The sequence below is a fragment of the Protopterus annectens genome, chromosome 3.part0 (genome assembly GCF_019279795.1).
Source record: "Protopterus annectens isolate FY-2018-M chromosome 3.part0, PAN1.0, whole genome shotgun sequence".
Taxonomy (NCBI): Eukaryota; Metazoa; Chordata; order Ceratodontiformes; family Protopteridae; genus Protopterus; species Protopterus annectens.
In genome coordinates, this window is record NC_056731.1 from 540,413,264 (window position 1) to 540,431,645 (window position 18,382).

At 42.3% G+C, this 18,382-nt stretch overlaps 1 protein-coding gene across 20 annotated transcripts in view; it reads left to right on the plus strand.

Annotated features, from left to right (window-relative positions):
- Nucleotides 1-18,382, plus strand: part of CLASP2 (cytoplasmic linker associated protein 2) — a 7,203,062-nt gene that overhangs the window by 4,870,775 nt on the left and 2,313,905 nt on the right. For 13 of the 20 annotated variants that reach the window (XM_044064956.1, XM_044064947.1, XM_044064955.1 and 10 more), the window contains 2 exons: nt 6,783-6,846; nt 10,595-10,597. In XM_044064956.1, coding sequence (XP_043920891.1) covers nt 6,783-6,846; nt 10,595-10,597 — 67 coding nt within the window. The remainder of the gene's footprint in view (nt 1-6,782; nt 6,847-10,594; nt 10,598-18,382) is intronic. The other 7 variants (XM_044064948.1, XM_044064952.1, XM_044064962.1 and 4 more) reach the window with 1 other exon arrangement.

Below are 18,382 nucleotides of genomic sequence, written 5' to 3' on the forward strand. Positions count from 1 at the left end.
TCCCCAGACACAGTGGAGCCCCTCCTGGGGAGGCCAGACAAATTCATGACTGCACCTGAAGATAAGTCCTTTCTTTCCAAAGGAGTTCCCATTGATGCTATGGTGGTAGCAGCGGCCACCAAGAAGGAGTTGTCCAAAACATCTTCTAATATCCATCCTCCTAACAAGGAGTCCAGGACGATGGAGATAGGTATGGGAAGCGTACCTTCTCTTCAGCGGCATTTACTCTAAGATCCCTGAGTTTCCTTACCCATTTCACTCGACTTCAGAGGGATCTCCTGAAGGAGTTGGGAGCTTCCCTTCAGGGTTCAGTAGCTCCAGGATCCATGGATAAGGTTTCTGCACAGCTCTCCACCCTTACGTTGATAGCTAACTCCTCCATGAGGCTGATTTCATATGCAGCAGACGGAATGAGTAGGGCAGCCGCAGTATGATTCTCTCTCAGGAGACATTCTTGGATGCGTCTTTGTAACTTCACGGAATCCTTTAAGTCTTCCTTCACCATCGTCCTCTTTGAAGGTTCATCTGTTTTTGGACCTCAGGTGAAAGAGACATTGACCAGGTGCGAGCAGGAAGGGAAAACCTTATCTGCTGTCGGAGTCCATTTCTCCCTCCCGTCTAGACCCTATCCCAAGGGTAATACAGGGGGAAAAATGTGGTTCCGTAAATCACAAAAAGGTTTCCCTCAGGCACAAGGTCAGCCCTCCCCTAGAGGCAGAGGGGAGGTTATAATGGAAGACGCCGTCCTTGCAGCAGAGGAGGTCCGCAGCACCAAGGAGATGGAGAAACCTTCTCTGATCGTCCTTTCCATCTCCCCTGAGGGGTTGCCCGACTGTCCATCTCTGGAGGCAGTCTGGGCTCGTCTATCTCTGTATCCAAGCGTGTGGCTAAACATTTCACAAGATCGTTGGGTACAAACCATAATATCCAGAGGTTATCTGATCCCCTTTATTTCCAATCCCCCAGTAAACCGGTCTCTACCAGACGCGCCACCCATTCAACTAGACCTTGCAGCATCAGAGGTCATTTCGTTGCTGCAAAAAAGAGTCATCCAAGAAGTCCTCACAGAGCAAATAGGATCCGGAACTTACTCTCGTTTCTTTTTAGTTCCAAAAAAGACAGGGGACTGGAGATGAATTCTAGATCTCAGCAGACTCAACAAATCCGTAAAGAAATCGAAGTTCCGAATGATGACTCTGCAGTTGATATTTCCCTTTACCAGGAAAGACAATTGGATGTGCTCAGTAGATTTTCAGGATACGTACTACCACATCAAAGTGGACAGGCACTCCAGGAGACACGCTTCCGGTTGGGAGCCAGTCGTTTTCAGTTATGAACACTCCCCTTTGGCCTCACTACAGCCCCCAGAGTGTTCAACAAATGCATAGCAGTGGTCACGGCTCACCTGAGACGTCAAGGATTCCATGTGTTTATGTACCTAGACGACTGGCTCCTCACTGTTACCATCAAGCATCAACTCACAGAACCAGGGACGAGACTCTATCCTTGTGCGCCAGTTTAGGCATCACAGTCAACCTAAAAAAAAAATCAGCCTCATCTCTTTCGCAGCACATTGTATTCTTAGGTTCAGAAATAAGCTTAACCACCATGTCAGCAAGACTAACACCAAAAGAGTAGAATCACTACGAAACCAAGTCAGATCCTTGCTAAACAGTCACATGGTTCAGGCCAGGGTAGTCCTTCAAGTTCTAGGGACTATGGCTTCCTCCATTCTATTAGTTCCTTTAGCCCGTCTGCATATGAGAGTACTTGAGTGGCTACTATTTGCCCAATGGTCAATGCAGGATCTTCCCTTGTCTCATCAGATTCTTATCACAAACACCTGCAAGAAGGATCTGACATGTTGGTTTCATACAGAAAAACTTCTCTTCAGTCGTCCACTTGTTCCTCCCCAAGAGAAGGCAGATAGGGTGGAGGGGGGGGGTATTATCTGGGAATGACAGTCCAAGGTACTTGGCAGAATCATGAGAACCACTTGCACATCAATGTTCTGGAGATGAGAGTGGTGCTATATTGTTGCAAGCACTTCACACCTCTTTTCCCACCAGGACAATTATGATTCAGTCAGACAACATGTCTGTCATGTGGTACATAAGCAAGGGAGAACCAAATCTTATCCACTTTGCCGAGAGACCTTAAGAGTTTGGAAATGGGCAATGGACACTCGATGCTTTCTGGTAGTAATGCACATCCCAGGGAAATCCAATGTGATAGCAGACAAACTCAGTCGAGCAATTCTGATGCCTCACGAGTGGTCCCTGAATGCAGAAGTTGCGAAAGAGATCTTTCACAGATAGGGCCAGCCTTGCTGCGATCTATTCGCCACATACCTGAACGCCAAATGCAGCAGCTACTTTGCCCTAATTCCCCATCCGGAATGTCAGCCAGGGATGCTCTAGTCCACGATTGACCCCTGGGACTTCTTTATGCCTTCCCACCTTTTCCTTTCATCCCAAAAGTAATACAGAAAGCAAAACAGTTGAGGAGTACCCTGATCCTCATTGCTTCTTACTGGCCTTGTCAATTCTGGTTTCCCTTCCTGTGGTCCTACCTTTTGGAGGAACCATGGATTCTGGTACCATCTTCAGACCTCCTGATTCATCAGTCGGGGCAGTTCCATCTGACCATCCACACCCTAAAACTGACAGCATGGCTGCTCCAATTCCACATATAGCCAGTTGTATTTCCCTCGCCTTCAGTCAAGCACATTCTGATTTCTTCCCATAAGCCTTCCACTCGAAAGTTATACTCCAGAAAATGGAAAAGGTTCTCTGTTTGGGCTGTAAACCAAGGCTTAGATCCCTATACAGCTCCTATAGAATCTATTTTGTCCTTCCTTGCCTCCATTTTTCATGAAGGAGCTGCAGCCGCTACAGTCAGAGTTTAGTTAGCTGCCATTTCTATTTACCATTTTGGCTTCATGGGAAATCCCATCATGTCCCACTCTTTGTGCAAAACCTTTTTGAAGGGAGTTCTCCTTCTCAGGCCTCCAATCAGACAACCATCAGAACCCTGGGACCTAAACTTAGTTCTCACATCCTTAATTTATGCACCCTTTGAACCCTCTTCTTCATCGGATCTGAAGTTATTATCTTGAAAACACTATTCTTAGTAGCCATAACCTCTGCTAGGAAAGTCTCAGAACTGCAAGCTCTTACTATTCCGACCCCCTTACATTGTTTTCCACAAGGATAGAGTCTCACTCAAGACAAACCCTTCCTTTCTTCCCAGGTATGCTCAGAGCATAATCTTAACACTGGTATTGAGGTACCAGTGTTTTTTTCCAATTCATTCTAATAAATTTGAATACAGACTACACCAATTAGACGTTCACAGAATTCTCAGGTTTTACCTACATAGGACTAAAGAATTCAGAAAATCAGATCAATTATTTGTTTCCTTTTCGGACAAAAATAAAGGCTTGCCTGTTTTTAAGGTTTCCCTTTCAAAATGGCTTTCAGATTGCATTTCCTTTGATTATCAGACTGCTGGCAAACAGTTACCCAACAAAGTAAAAGGCCACTCTACATGTGCAGTATCTACTTCATGTGCCTTTAGATCTAGGCTCTCAATTGATACTATTTGTGCAGCAGCTACTTGGGCAAGACCACATACTTTTGTCACTCATTACAAATTAGATTTGTCCTCCCGGGACAGGTCATCCTTTGGGTCCACTATGCTGAAGAGTCTCTTCGCTTGAGCCACGCGGGATAAAGGTACTAGGGACGCTGTTCCATCCAGCAAGAATTATGGCGAGATAGGACTACATAACATAAAGAAGTTATGTACTTACCATAACGTTCCATGTTTGTAGTCCATCTCACCTACATTATTGCGTCCCTCCCTCCTGCCCCCTTCCTGTTCCTGGAGGATATGGTGGGACTACACTTATGCTGTCTGACCTGGTTGTAGTTGTTGTCCACCTGGCATGGATAATGATACACAATGTTTGTATGTACGCAGTTATATGTATAGTTTCATAATTGTTAGGTTCTTATTGCTTTCTTGCAAACAAAATCTGGGGAATTGCCGTGAGGCATCATGGGATAGGGGTTAGCCTTGAGTCAGTAAAAGCTCTCGAGCTTTAGTATCAGCTCAGAACCCATCCAGCAAGAATGTAGGCGAGATGGACTACAAACATGGAACGTTATGGTAAGTACATAGCTTCTTTTTTTTGGTGGCTGTTACTTAAGCAAAAAGAATCTCTCAACTTCAGGCTCTTTCCTGCAAATTTCCTAACTTGGTATTCCACAAAGATAGAGTGACCCTTCGTACCAATCCATCCTTTCTGCCTAAAGTCGCAAAGGAAGATATCAGTCAGTGTATTCATCTTCCTGTTTTCTTCCCTAATTTTCAGAATAAGGGAGAGTGGACTCTTCATTTGCTTGATGTAAATAAACAACTGCGTTTTTACGTAGATAGAACAAAGTTTTTCAGGAAGTCTGGATATTTGTATCCTTTTCAGATGTTAAAAACGTAAGCCCATTACTAATACTACCTTTGCAAGATGGTTGAAAGACTGTATTTCCTTTGTTTATTCCTCCAGGAGCTTTCCAGTGCTTGATCTGATTAAGGCTCATTCCACAAGGTCTCTGGCAACTTCCCACACCTTTTGGTCGAGGGTATCTATTGAGGACATTTGTGCAGCAGCTACTTGGTCAAACCCTCATACTTTTATTGCACATTATAAGTTGGACTTCATCTCCAGGAGCAGAAGTGCCTTTGGCTTTGCCATGCTTTGGAATATCTTTCCATGAGGGCCACCCTGGGTTATTGTAGCTGGGGACTCTGTCCCACAGGTTAATGAATGAATAAAGATGACAACATCAGATAAAGAAGTTATGGTCCTGCCATAATGTTCCATCTGTGTTGACTGTCTTCATTCTTCATTAACCTTCCCCCAATCCAAGACTTTGAGTGATCTGACAGATATGTTCATAGGAACTGCAGTTCCTTACTGAGCTCCTGATGTTCTAATTTTTATCCTGTGTTGGCTCTGTTGATCTATTTGTTAATCACTGATAGCTGTTATTGCAAATTTGATCTGAGGTACTCTGGAGGAGTGAGGAATTATGGGTAGGAGAGAGGAGCTCCATCTTGGAATCTTTAACTAGTAAAGTGGCTAATTTGTTCTGAGGGTCAGAACCAAGACCCCAGAGGTTAATGAAGATAGACAACACAGATGGAACATTATGATAAGAACATAACTTTTTTCATTGTTTACGCATACATAGATGCCTTCCGATTATAGGAGTGATTGAAGGTGGGGCATTTTGTTGTTGAGACTTTAGGAATTGAGAAGAGTCACTTTATTTTGATTCTGTATAGGTTTTGATACATTGGCTATATTGTAAAGTTAATTAGCTGAACTCTGCCAAAAATGCACTATGGGGACAACAAGGGCATTACCCAGTTTGTGGAAAACTTTGAATGAGAGGTGTACACCATCCTTTGAAAAGCAAATAAGATTGTCAAGCATTTTTTACATGCTGACAAACTAGATCCCCTTAGAATGGAACCAATTATTCCGTCAATTGTTAAAGCCAGTCATGTTTTCTTTGTACATGGGCATCATTCTTGGAGAGAGAAGGATTCCATTCAGTATTCTTCTTACCTGCATTTACAACACGCAAGGAGTTCTCTGCTGTGGCTGTTTTTATATCTCAGGGTATTTTGCCCAAGGCAGTTCATCCCCACATGCACATCTTACACTTGAAATTATTTAATCATTTAATTTCTGTTTTGTTAAAAAGGTTGTCTAAATGAGTTGAGATCAATTTTTCATTCGAGGATTGGGGACACTGGTCAAGTAAGTTGCTCATAGTCACACAGTAGGCAAAGGACAACTTAGAGACTCAGTTCCTGGACTACAGGGTTAATTTTTAGTCTGCCATCATTGTTCAAAATGATTAATTTCACCCAGATGTTTTTGAGATAATGATAGCTCTATGATTTCATGAAACCTCTTCCACTGTTGTAATTACTGATTACTGTTTCTTTGACTACGCATGTGTCACTCTTTTCTTATTCATATATTTAATTATGTGAAGTATAGCCTTGTTGTCTTGAAGATTGTCATTTATACTATTTTTATTAATTGCATCGGCCTACGGGGAGCAAGTGTCCTTTTCAGGGACAACAGAGGACCGCTATTTAAGTGACATGCTCAAAATTACGCAGCAGACAAATGGAGACTTTGGGAATCTAATCCTGCAGTTAATAAACAACTCATTAGCCTTCAACCTTTTTGCTGAAAGCCACAGGAAAAACATAGCTTTTTATGCATTTCTAGTTTACCAATGGTCTTCATTCATTTATGTTCAGAATTTCAGAAATCTGTTTCCTTTAGTTATTTAACCTTTCACTGACATTCATGGGAGACTGTCTTCCAGTCTAACAACCACTGTTGTTGTACCTGTGCCATAGGATTTTTATAACTGAGCACAGTATGGATTTAATGAATTCCTAATATTATGGATGAAAGTTCTTGCCCTTTTTTAGCCATAAATAAAACAGTTTGGATCAGTAATTCTGCGTGTATTTTTGTTTTAATTTTAGAGTTATAACCTTGTATAATTCTGAAAAACTAAGATTATTGTGAATTTCATTATTCTAATATGGACATCTTTCTATGAGTAGAATAAATGGAAACTGTTTTTTGTATATGGAAGGGATATTTATAAAAAAATGTTTATAAAAAAATAATGTTTATCTAACTAGAATTTTTTTTTATTTATAATTCTTTGGACCTCTTCTAACAGTCGAGTAGAATTGAAGCGATTGTGTGAGATATTCAACAGGATGTTCGCTGATCCTCATAGCAAGGTATGCTTTATTTGCTGATATGATAATTGTTAGTATTGTCTTTTGAAAATAGCTGCCATCAATTCATTTTGAATGTAAAAATGTATTTATTCACTACTAACAAGAAGTGTCTCATTTTTTGGAAGATCATTACTAAGCAGAGAAAAGGATATTTCTTTAATTTTAAGCCAGTGTTCCCCATTCATTCAGTATTTATGTATGTAAATATCCTTGGTGGTGGTCTGCCTTATTTGCCTTGGAAATCAAGTTGTTCGTGAGAGTACTAGATTAACTCATTCATTTAGAAATTAAGTTGTGTGTTTGTGTCAAGGCTTTAGAGTATGATAATTTTTCCCCATAAAGTACTTGCATTTTTTTTCTTCCTCTCATTTTGCTGATTGTTTGGCTAGTTTGTTTTATCCCTATGTGTTTTTTTTTTTTATTTGCAGTTGTGATTTGAGTCATGGCTGAAGAGTCTATGAAGGAGAATTTTTGCCAACTAGTTTTACAAGCAAGTGTATAAAAAAATGGCTTGGACTTACTGCAGTACTTTGTGTTCATTGTTGATTATTTAATGTGATGTAATGGGTTTTTCTGACTGCCTAAGTTAATCGTGTTTGGAGAAAGAACTTGTTGGATTCCTGGCATTCTTGTACTTCAGTCTTTTAAAATCAGAAGTAGACAAGTTTAAGGCTGGAATGGTGTGGCAGTCAGGCATAGGTTCATAGGTTCATAGGTTTATACTAGGCTATCTGCCCGAGGGCATTTACAAGCCTAGCCCATCGTTTTGTGGCTTACGCCACCCCTTTAGTATGGGGAACTATACCCATTATTTTGCTGTGCCTCTGTCGAGCAGTGACACTAAGGTAATCCCTGGGGTATATCTGCGATCTCCCATCCATTGGTCAAGATTTCTCTTGAACAAGGCCAGCGAGGTGCTCTGCCTCACATGTACCGGGATTTTGTTCCACAGCATAGGGAGTCTTTGGGTAATGAATCTATCCCTCCAGCGAGGTTTAAGTCTCCGCCCTTGTGGCTCTGATGGATCTAGATTTTTGAGGTGAAGCATATTCATCAAATCTGGGTTTGACATGGCCTTGTATGTTAGGCAAAGGTCACCTCTGAGCAAGCGGTGGCGACAGAATAGCGCTGGAGTTCTTTCAGTCGGGCAGCATAGGACAGATCTTTGAGACCCTTTATCCTTTTGGTGAGGAACTTTTGTGGCCTCTCCAGCTGCTGCAGGTGTCGGGTCAGATACATCCCAAATGGGGCATTGTACTCAATCATTGGTCTGATGAGTGATGAGTAAAGGGAGACTATGACCTCCCTTGATCTAGATGAGAATCCCTTCATGATAAGGTGGGCAATGTAGAAAGTCTTCCTAACTACTTTAGCTACATGGGTGTCGAATGACAGACTACTATCAACCTGGGTCCCCAGGTCCCTGATAACTTCTTCTGTGCTCAGTGGATTGCCACCTATTTGGTAGCTAGGGGTAACCTTGTTTTTCCCAAAGGGTATGACTATGCATTTTTGGCATTTAACTTCAGGCCGTGGCTCTGGCACCAGTTATCCATTTCTGTGAGACCCTTCTGAAGGATATCTGTGTCAGATGTGTTTTCTACTGGCGCCAGTTTGCAGTCATCTGCAAACTTTGTCAGCCATAACCCTCCTGTGTTTGCTTGTACTGAAAAGTAGATGCCAAACAAGAGTGGGCCCAGGACTGACCCTGTGGGACACCACTTGTGACAGGTTTTGAGTCTGACATGGCGCCAGCAACTCTGACCCTGTGGGTTCTGTCACTCAGCCAGTTTGCAACCCATCTTGTGATGTATGGGTTAACATTTAAGCTGATGAGTTTTTCAATGATACGCCTTAGCCAGATCGAGGTAGGCTGTATGGACTGCCTTTCCCAATGGCTTTGGTGACTGTTCAAGAAGTCAACCAAGTTTAAAAGGCATGATCTGCCTTTGACAAAGCCAAACTGGGTTGGATCCAAAGTCTGCAAATTCCTATGTCTTTATTTATGAGGTCCATTATGATCCTCTCCATGGCTTTGCAGATAAGGCTTGTCAGGCTAATGGGAAATTTCCAGGGTGGAGGCACCGCCTTTGTGAAGTGGGACCACAGTTGCAGATCCAGAGGTAAGACTTTGATTAAACAGCTGTCCTAGCTGTGGGTTTAATTCCTCATTGAGTTCGTGGAGCACACAGCCGGGGACACCATCAGGTCCCATGGATGCTGTGTTTTTGCTTTGGAGAGAGCAGTTCTCACTTGGGCTGGAGATGTTTGGGTATAGATATCTCTCCTTTTGGGGAGGGGAGAAGTTTGCACTGAACCTGTCAGCCAGTATGTTGGCAATGTCTGTAGGATCAGTAATCTTCACATCATTTTGAACTAGTTCTGAGCATATCTGGGAGTTTCCTCCTAGGTGTCTAACATAGCTAAAGAAGGCCTTATGATTGTCTTTTGAGTCTTTAGCTATTTTTCTCTCAAATTTGCTTTGGATGATTTTATGAGAGCTCTTAGTTTTTACTTATAGTGATCAAGGGTGTCTTACCTTTTAAGGATTTTGCTGTATCTTGTAGTAGCTTCCTCCTTTTATTGTAGAGTTTGTTTATGGCTGGGGTCCACCAGACTGGACGCTTGCCTTTGGTACTAAGAGTCTTTGTTTTGTTTGGGATTGCCTTATCCATGCAGTCCTGCAGGTGCTGGTAGAAGGCGTCTGTAAGTGATTCAGCGGCTTGAGTACTGTTTTCCACCAGCTCGGGGCCTTAAAGGAGACCACACTAGTCTTTAGAAGTGTGAAGTCGGCTTTTGAGAAGTTCTTTACTGTGGTCTTTTTATTTCAGGTGGGGTGGGATGAGGACCTCCAGAGATTAGTTTGTGATCTGATCTCACCAGTGAGGGGTATACTTCGGTGTTGAACATTGTGCTCCCATGTTCGTGATGATGAGATCAAGTATGTTATCTCCTCTTGTGGGGATGGTGACTAGTTGTTCCATGGCATTTGAGTTTATGAATTCCAGGAACTTTTGGGCTAGGGTGTTTGGGCTTGAGTAGTGTTCCCAGTCTATATTAGGGTAATTGAAGTCACCTAGTATGATGGTGTTTGGTGATACATTTATCCCTCTAGTGTTTTCAGGAAGGCCATGTGAGGTTCCTGAGTTTGTGAGGGTGGCCTGTAACATGCTACAATTTGCAGAGCAGTCTTGCCTATGGTTAATTGCACCTGGATGGTCTCCGATGCATCGAGTCTTGAGGTGTGGGTGTCCTTAATGAATATGGATACCCTCCTTTCTTGGTATTGTCCGGATTTTGGGGGCATGATATGAGGTAAAACCTGATAGCGCTGGGGTGCTCTCAGGAGCCTTGAACCAGGTTTCTGTCACAGCACAGACATCGATGTTCTCCATACTGAGAAGGGCCGTGCATTTTGAGATTGAGACTTCTGGCATTGAGCAGCATTACCCTTAGTTTTTTCCTTTTTGTGTTCTAGGGTGGTAGGTTTAGAATTTGAGCCTTGCCTAAAAAGGCACTATGGGGTGGCAAGAGCCTTTGCCAATATCCGGAATCCCAGGGGTGACAGGTGCAAGCTTGTCCAGCATGTCATCCCAGGCAGACAGACACTGGATCCCCTTTGAATGACACCAGTGTTTAAGCCAATTGTTAAAGCTGATCATCTTATCTCTGTATTGTGGCATCACTCTTGGTGAAGGTAGGATACTGCTCAAGGTCAGGGTCATACCTGCCTGGGCTACATAGTCAGAGAGTTCCTCAATGTCTCTTTTCATGTAGTCCAAGGAGCTCAGGTCGTTTACACCAGCGTGGACAATGACTGAGTCATATTTGTACTTGCTGTTGAGAGACCTGAGTGCTTGCGGGATGTGCGGATTCTAGCCCGACAGGCAGCTTACTGTGACCTTCTCCTTACTCAGTCTGGTGAGCGGGACATCAGTGTGTCTGACTATGGAGTCACCAATGACTAGTGTGTCTGGCATTGTGTTTGGCCTTAAGGGCTGTGACTGTTTGACACTCTGACTGTGAGGTCTATGTGTTGCAGGTGTTGTGTTCTGAGGTGGTGGTTGTTTGGGTGTCTGCTTTGGTGGCCTCTGCTGTTTTGGTAGATTTTTGATCAGAGCCTCCAGTATGTCTTTGTGTGTTTATGTGTATGATTTGAGGTTGTAATGGTGCTATATGAGACTGGGTCTATAGTGTGTGTGGTAACCTTCTCCTCCTGACTGGTCTTGCCAGTCCTGTGTTGAGAGAGCTCAGCCATAGTTGCATCTCATGTATTTGTGTTTTGTGGGAGGAGGAGAGGGTTGTCTGTGTACATGAGGCAATTGTAACATTGCCTCAGTATTCCAGGTTCACCAGCTGAGCAGGAGAGGACACTAGCAACTGATCATGCTAGAAGGATAGACAAAAACTTTAAAAAGATTCAGGGGACGTGGGTGACCGAGAAATGGGGGTTACCTTTTGGGGTACTATCTATGACAAGAGTGCCGTATCAAGGTAATAAGTACTGTAGGAGCAAGTGCTAGGTTTAACAGATAGAGAATAGTCTACTTGGAGTCAAGTGGAGATGATCTTTTAGTTATAGGATAAGCTGATTAGATCAGTAGTATAGTTCGAGGAAGGTAGTTTTAAGGGAAAATTTGAAGAGTGGACTTTAGGTAGCCCGAATAGTTTAAACCTGCCTGCCCTAGTGTGCAACAGTGGCAGCTCTTTTATACCAGGGGCTGGAAAAGCTAGAAACTGGCCCAAAGCGACCAATAAACTACTAGTTACTGGCTGAAACCTCACAAAACTGGACAAAAGGCAGCTCAATGCTTCCCACTCCCACTGGTAAGCAAGGTAACTTCCTCTCCCCCAAATAAGGCAAGGAAACAGTACACAGGAACTACAACCAAAGCCCAGGAATCAGCAACTCTGAAACTGGACTAAACTAGTAAAGCAGGAAAAACAAGAGATATTTTTTCTTTTTTTTTTTTTCTTTTTTTTTCACAAAACAGGCAGAAACAGGTACAGCAAACACTTATAAATGCTATGAATCAGCTACTACAGCTTACACAGAAGAATTTGCTACAAATACAGTCAAATAGTAACAAACAAGGATTCCAAGTGCAATATTAAGTTAAATGCAGTAAAAACAGCTTCAGTGTAACAGAAAGGCAGGCGAAATACAGTCGCTAGATATTCAGAAGTGGAAAGCAAAAAAAATTATACTTAGTATCAAGAAAAATTCAGCTCAGAAGGGCAGAGTCCAGCCTCTCCTCCCACAAGAGTGCAGACCGCAATCCTTCCTAACGTAAAATAACTGGCCTGAAGCCCAAGTGCTTAAACCAGAACTAATACACTTTTAGAATAACAGACACTGAGCTCTCAATCAGCAGTTCCTAACCTAGAAGGATGTAAGCTGCCTGTCCTGCCACCACAGTGCAGGCCACAAACCTTCCTAATGTAAAACAACTGGTCTGAAGCCCAAGTGCTTAATCCAAAAGACTTAGAAATGATAGCTACACTTTAATCAAGTTACTACCAGCAGTAATAAATACAACTGAATACTTTAAATTATGCCTGGATTAGTGCTCAAGTTATACAAACAAAGCTAGATTCAGCAGGTCTGGATCTAGTCTATGCCAAACGAGGTGTACCAATTTCAGTAAGAAGCAGTTCAAATATGCAGGCACTATAAGCTTTAACCAGAAATTCCCAGCTCAGAAGGACAGAGTCCAGCCTCTCCTCCCACAAGAGTGCAGAACACGAACCCTCTTAATGTAAAATAACTGGCCTCAAGCCCAAGTGCTTAAACCAGAATTAATACACTTTTAGAATAACAGACACTGAGCCCTCAATCAGCAGTTCCCAACTTAGAAGGATGTAAGCTACCTGTTCTGCCACTACAGTGCAGACCACAAACCTTCCTAATGTAAAACTGGTCTGAAGCCCAGGTGCTTAAACTAAAAGGCTTACAATGAGTTACACCAAGCAGTAATAAATACAATTGAGTACTTTTAAGATGACAAGAGCAAAATAAAGTAAGAAAAACACAAATACAGTATATATATATATATTTTTTTTTGAAAGAGAGAAAGGAAAGAGAGAAAGGAGTAGCAGAAACTAAGCTGATTGGCCTTCTCAAATGCTCTCCTGTACTGGGTAGAATGAGGTAATGACGCTAGACTGGGAGGAGGGTCCCAGATCAAATTTACACTAGGGCAACTGCAAAGCCACCAACTATAAAATACTATACCAACAGGGAGGGTGGAAACAAACTGCAGAAGTGTTACTCCCAGCTGAAAAGCAGCAGTGAGCCTTTAAATGAAAGTTTTAAACAGCTAAAGGAGCCACTAGAAAAGAGTTTAACTGCAACAAGTTATCATAAACAAACAACCCAACAGATGCTTAATAAGGGTGGACAATTTCCAGTTAATACCTCACACACAGTGAAACTAGCTAGAAAAATACACAGTACACAAAGTGCTATAAACAACAAAGAAATAAAGAACAAAATAAACAAAACCAGGATACTTAATGTTATATATTGTAGGTTTGCTGAGTGTCCTTCCTTCGATAAGCTCACTGTAAAATGGCTGAACACTCACAACTGAGCTTCTTAGGTAACAGAAAGTTGAAACCCGAGACAGTTTTTAAGAAAGAAATCTCAAAAGAACCAATGAGGTGCTTAGTCTAAGCTGTAGTCCAGGAGACCTCAGTCAGCCAATGACCTCAAACAAGTCTCTCTCACTGAAATGCCTAATGGCTTTGGCTAAAACAAGATGTCCCTGAATTATGTACTCAGACACACAGCCTCCACAAACACTAGGCCCAAATACAAGCCTGAATATGGAAATGCTACCCTTATTAAGCATCTGTTGGGTTGTTTGTTTATGATAACTTGTTGCAGTTAAACTCTTTTTTCTAGTGGCTCCTTTAGCTGTTTAAAACTTTCATTTAAAGGCTCACTGCTGCTTTTCAGCTGGGAGTAACACTTCTGCAGTTTGTTCTAAGTAGTGTGGATATTTGTCGAAAAAGGAGAGTACCACTGAATCAAGAGAGGTGGTGACAGTTGATGTGATACCTAGACCCATGTTGAAAAAATGGAAAATAGGGAGCTTTGTAGAGTTAGATGTGTAGAGCAGTGTTTTTAGTTTAAGCTGTAGACTAGTTCTAAAGTAAAAATACTTAAGGGAAAAAAATATGAAAAAGTTGTGAAGTGGTAGCTCACTCTTACATTTGTAAAGTAATTAGCCATGTTTTTTCAGATATCCTGCAGGTACAAGCAGTTAAGTTTAAGGGGCCTGGACAGTGTTTTCTGAGTTACCACTACTGTGGATCTACGAGATTATGTAATTAACTTTTAAAGGTGTGTTGGCATCCAGTTCTGTGAAACTAAATACAAAAAAAAAAAGTTGTGGAGCTGTGGGAAGTGAATATTTATATAAAGAGTTATCTCCCCAACACCTTTTCATTTTATGCATTAAATATAATAGTGCGTACTTTGGTATATTTATTTGGGTCTACTTTGTATAACCGAACTTCCGATTCACCGACACACAATTTACCGACCCCAAACAACCGAAAACACACAACACCGACAAACACCAACAACTCAAAAAACCGAACACCATTACACCGACACAAAAAACGTAAACTACACATTGCACACAATAACATATCTGCTAACCTTAACCTAAACCCTAACCCTAACGTCCGACACTACCGCACACTTATCCAACCCGCACCCTAATCCTAACTCACTTAACCCACCCCTAAACCTCAACACCGTCAGTATCGCACACTTACGCTACCTGCACCCTAACCCTAACTCACTTAACCCACCCTAAAACATTAAGCCCGTCACTATCGCATACTCACTCCACCCGCATACTAACCCTAACACACTCAACCCTTCCCTACACTACACTACGTCACTATCACACACTTACCTTACCGGACCCCTATGTCCGACACTACCGCACACTCACCTTTCCCACACCCTAACCTAAAATCCCTCACTATCGTACACTTACCTGTCCGCTCCCCAATCCTAAATCCGTCACTATCGCACACTTACCCGATCGCGCTCACACTTTGCCGTTGTCGGTCTTTCGGCTGTCGGAGTATCGCCTTTTCGATCATCTACCTGTTCGGTCGTTCCGTCTCGATCTTCTGGGTGTCGGTGAAGTGGCGGTTCGGTTATTCAAAGTAAACCCATTTATTTAAGGTTAGCCAATAAAAGCATGCAAGTTGTTGTGATATCAGTATCACCTTTATTTTCGCATATGGGGTTAGATCTGATCCATCAAATCCATCTTGGCCTTATACAAAAGCTTGTGGTTTTCAACCAAGCTCTCAGGCACTCTTCCCAGAATGTACTTCTGTGTTACCTCAGATATTGTTTGCCACTTTGCAAAACACGTGGTCATTCACAAAACTCCAGGCTAAGTTTACAATTTTTTTCTATTATTCATAATTTAAAATACGTTTGACTCCTGTTTCTTTACCCTACTACATTCATAACTCTTTTTGGAAAGCCTCATGTTTTTTATACTGAATTTTTATCAGTAAGTAGAAAAACATAGTCCCCCCCCCCCTTTTAAACCTAATGTCCGTTTTTTCAATAGGACTTTTTCCCTCTTAAAAAAAAAAAAAAAGTTATATATATATATATATATATATATATATATATATTTTTTTTTTTTCCCCCCCACAGTTTAAATACTAGGTGGGTATTGTTTTTTTTTTTTTTTTTTTTTTTTTTTTTTTTGGGGGGGGGGGTTGCTAGTGTTTTTAGCGACTTCTTTATATTGATTAGTGTTGCTAGTTTTGAATTGTTTTTACTTTTTCTTGCTGGTGGTGAACTGCTGAAAATGTTTCAAAATCCTGATAAACCCTTAGGGTTTAAAAAGTGTAAGGAGTGTGGCAAGAAAATGCCATTAAGCGATATACACACACTGTGTGTGTATTGCTTGGGCCCTTTGCACTTGCAAGAGTCTTGCAGCATTTGTCATGGCTTCGATCAACATGCCATATTAGAGAGGAAGAATAAGCTAATGTTGAAGGGTTTATTGAAAAGCCCCTTTTCTGAAGTCTCAGACTCAGTCCTCTCAGGATCTTCTTCCCCCTTCCCTGCCAGTGCCTTTGCCTCTATTTTACCCCATCCACAAGGGACAGCAGGGCCCCAAGCTTCAGGACATTCTTCAGGGAACCCCCCTTCCGAAACTGCCCCAGATTATCCCACTGAGGAAGTCCCTCGGAAGAAGACTTGTAAGAGGAAACATCTAAACTCCCCAGAGTAGTCCATCACTTCAGATACTGATCATGAGGAAGCTAAAGGGTACCCACGGTCACCTCCCGAAGATGTCTCATTTTTAGACATCTTAGAAATGCTTAAACAGAGAAGTGGCTGGGAGTCCAACTCCCCTTTGGTGGAAGAGTCAGTATACCTGAAGGCTTTTGGGTCCCTCCCTTTCCACATCCTGGGTAACCCCTACTTCCGATGAGCTTATTGACTTAATCTCTCGGAAGGCTTGGGAGACACCAGATACCATAGATCTTATTTGTAAAAGGCCAAATAAATATATCACATCACCATCTGACAAGAAATTTCTTTCAAAAGACATAGCTGTGGATGCCATTGTTGTGGTGGCGGCCACCAAAAAGGATCTTACTGAGACCATTTTCACTATCCACCCTCTTAATAAGGACTCTAGGATGATGGATAGGTATGGGAAGCATATCTTGTATTCAGCAGGTTTTGCTCTTCTCTCACCGAATTACCTTACCTACTAAACGAAACTTCAGAAGGATCTGCGAAAGGAGTTGACAGATACCCTACAGGGAGCTGTAGTTGAGGTCGTCACAGACAAAGTAGCCTCTCAGCTCACCACTCTAAATTCACTTGTTAATGCCTCCATTTCGTATGCAGCAGATGGAGTGAGCAGAGACGCAGATTCAGGTATCTCTATTAGGAGGCATGCCTGGATACGACTTTGTGAGTTTGTGGAGCCTTTCATGTCTTCCTTTGTGAATGCCCCTTGTGATGGCTCATCTCTTTTTGGGCTGAAAGTGAAAGAAACACTCACCAGGTATAAATAAGAAGGCAAGAACTTGTCTGCTGTAGAAGTCCATTTTTCTAGTCCAGCCAGCCTATCCGAAAGGTCAGTAAGGTAGCAGAAAGATGTGGATCCCAAAATCTGAAAATATCAATGGTCTTTCCAGGACACACATGGTGAAAGTTCCCCCAGAGGCAGAGAAGGGAAAAATAATGGAAAGCGCCACCCTCGTGGCAGGTGAGACATGCAAAACCAGGGCTCTAGAGACACCTTCTTTGGCAAGCCGTTTCAGTGCTCCTAAACAGAGGCCTGATTGTCCACTTCTGGAGGCAATCAGGGGTCGGCTGTCTCTGCACCCATAGGCCTGGCAAGAGATTACAAATGGCAAATGGGTGCAAGTAATATCCAGAGGTTATTTCATCCCCTTTGCCATCGCCTTCTCCAGAACAAAAAAAAAATCCCAGATGTACCACCCAGTCAAAGGGAACAAGCAATCAAAGAAATTCAAAAGTTGCTGAACAAGTGAGTCATGCAAGAAGTCCCCACAGTCCAACAAGGATTCAGAACTTACTCAAGGTTCTTTTTTAGTACCAAAGAAGACAGGGGACTCGAGACCCATTCTGGATCTTAGCAACCTAAACAGATCGATCAAAAAGAGCAAGTTTCGAATGGTCACTTTACAGTCTATACTTCCCTTTCTGGGAAAAGGTAATTAGATGTGTTCGATAGATATTCAGGATGCGTACTATCATAGAAAAATAGACAGACTGTCTAGAAGACATCTGTGCTTCCAGCTGAGAGACCGTCATCAATTTATCAATTTCGAGCCCTGCCCTTTGGTCTTGCTGCAGCCCCCAGAATGTTCACCAAATGCATGACAGTGGTCGCAGCTCACTTGAGGCGTCTAGGATTCCGAGTGTTTCCATACTTAGATGACTGGCTCCTAATCGCCACGACCAGGCATCAACTCATAAGGACAAGAGAAACTATCTTACACCTTTGCTCACACCTAGGAATCCCCATAAATTAAGAAAAAGCAGCTCTAGAACCTTGTCAAAATTTGGTTTTCATAGGAGCTCATCTAGATACACGAAAAATGATAGCAAATCTTCCCTCCGACAGAGTAATGTCATTGCATAAACAGGTGAAAGTACTGATCTGCAACAAAAGAGTATCTGCAAAATTAGTACTACAGGTCTTACAACAATAGCAGCTTTAGTAATAGTAGTCGTGCCACTGGCCCGCCTACAAGTGGGAATACTGCACATCGTTGAACCAGTGGTCCTTTCTAGAACTTCCAGTGTCTCACAAAATCGTGATTACAGATTCACACAAGAAGGATCTCCAGTGGTGGATCTATTCTGATCAAGTCAGTCTAGGTCATTAATTTGTACTCAGTCAGCCCCAAGCCACTGTGACCATGGATCCTTCCCAGATAGGGTGGGGGAGGCATTATCTGGGAAGGACAGACTAAGGCAACTGGTCCCATTACGAGA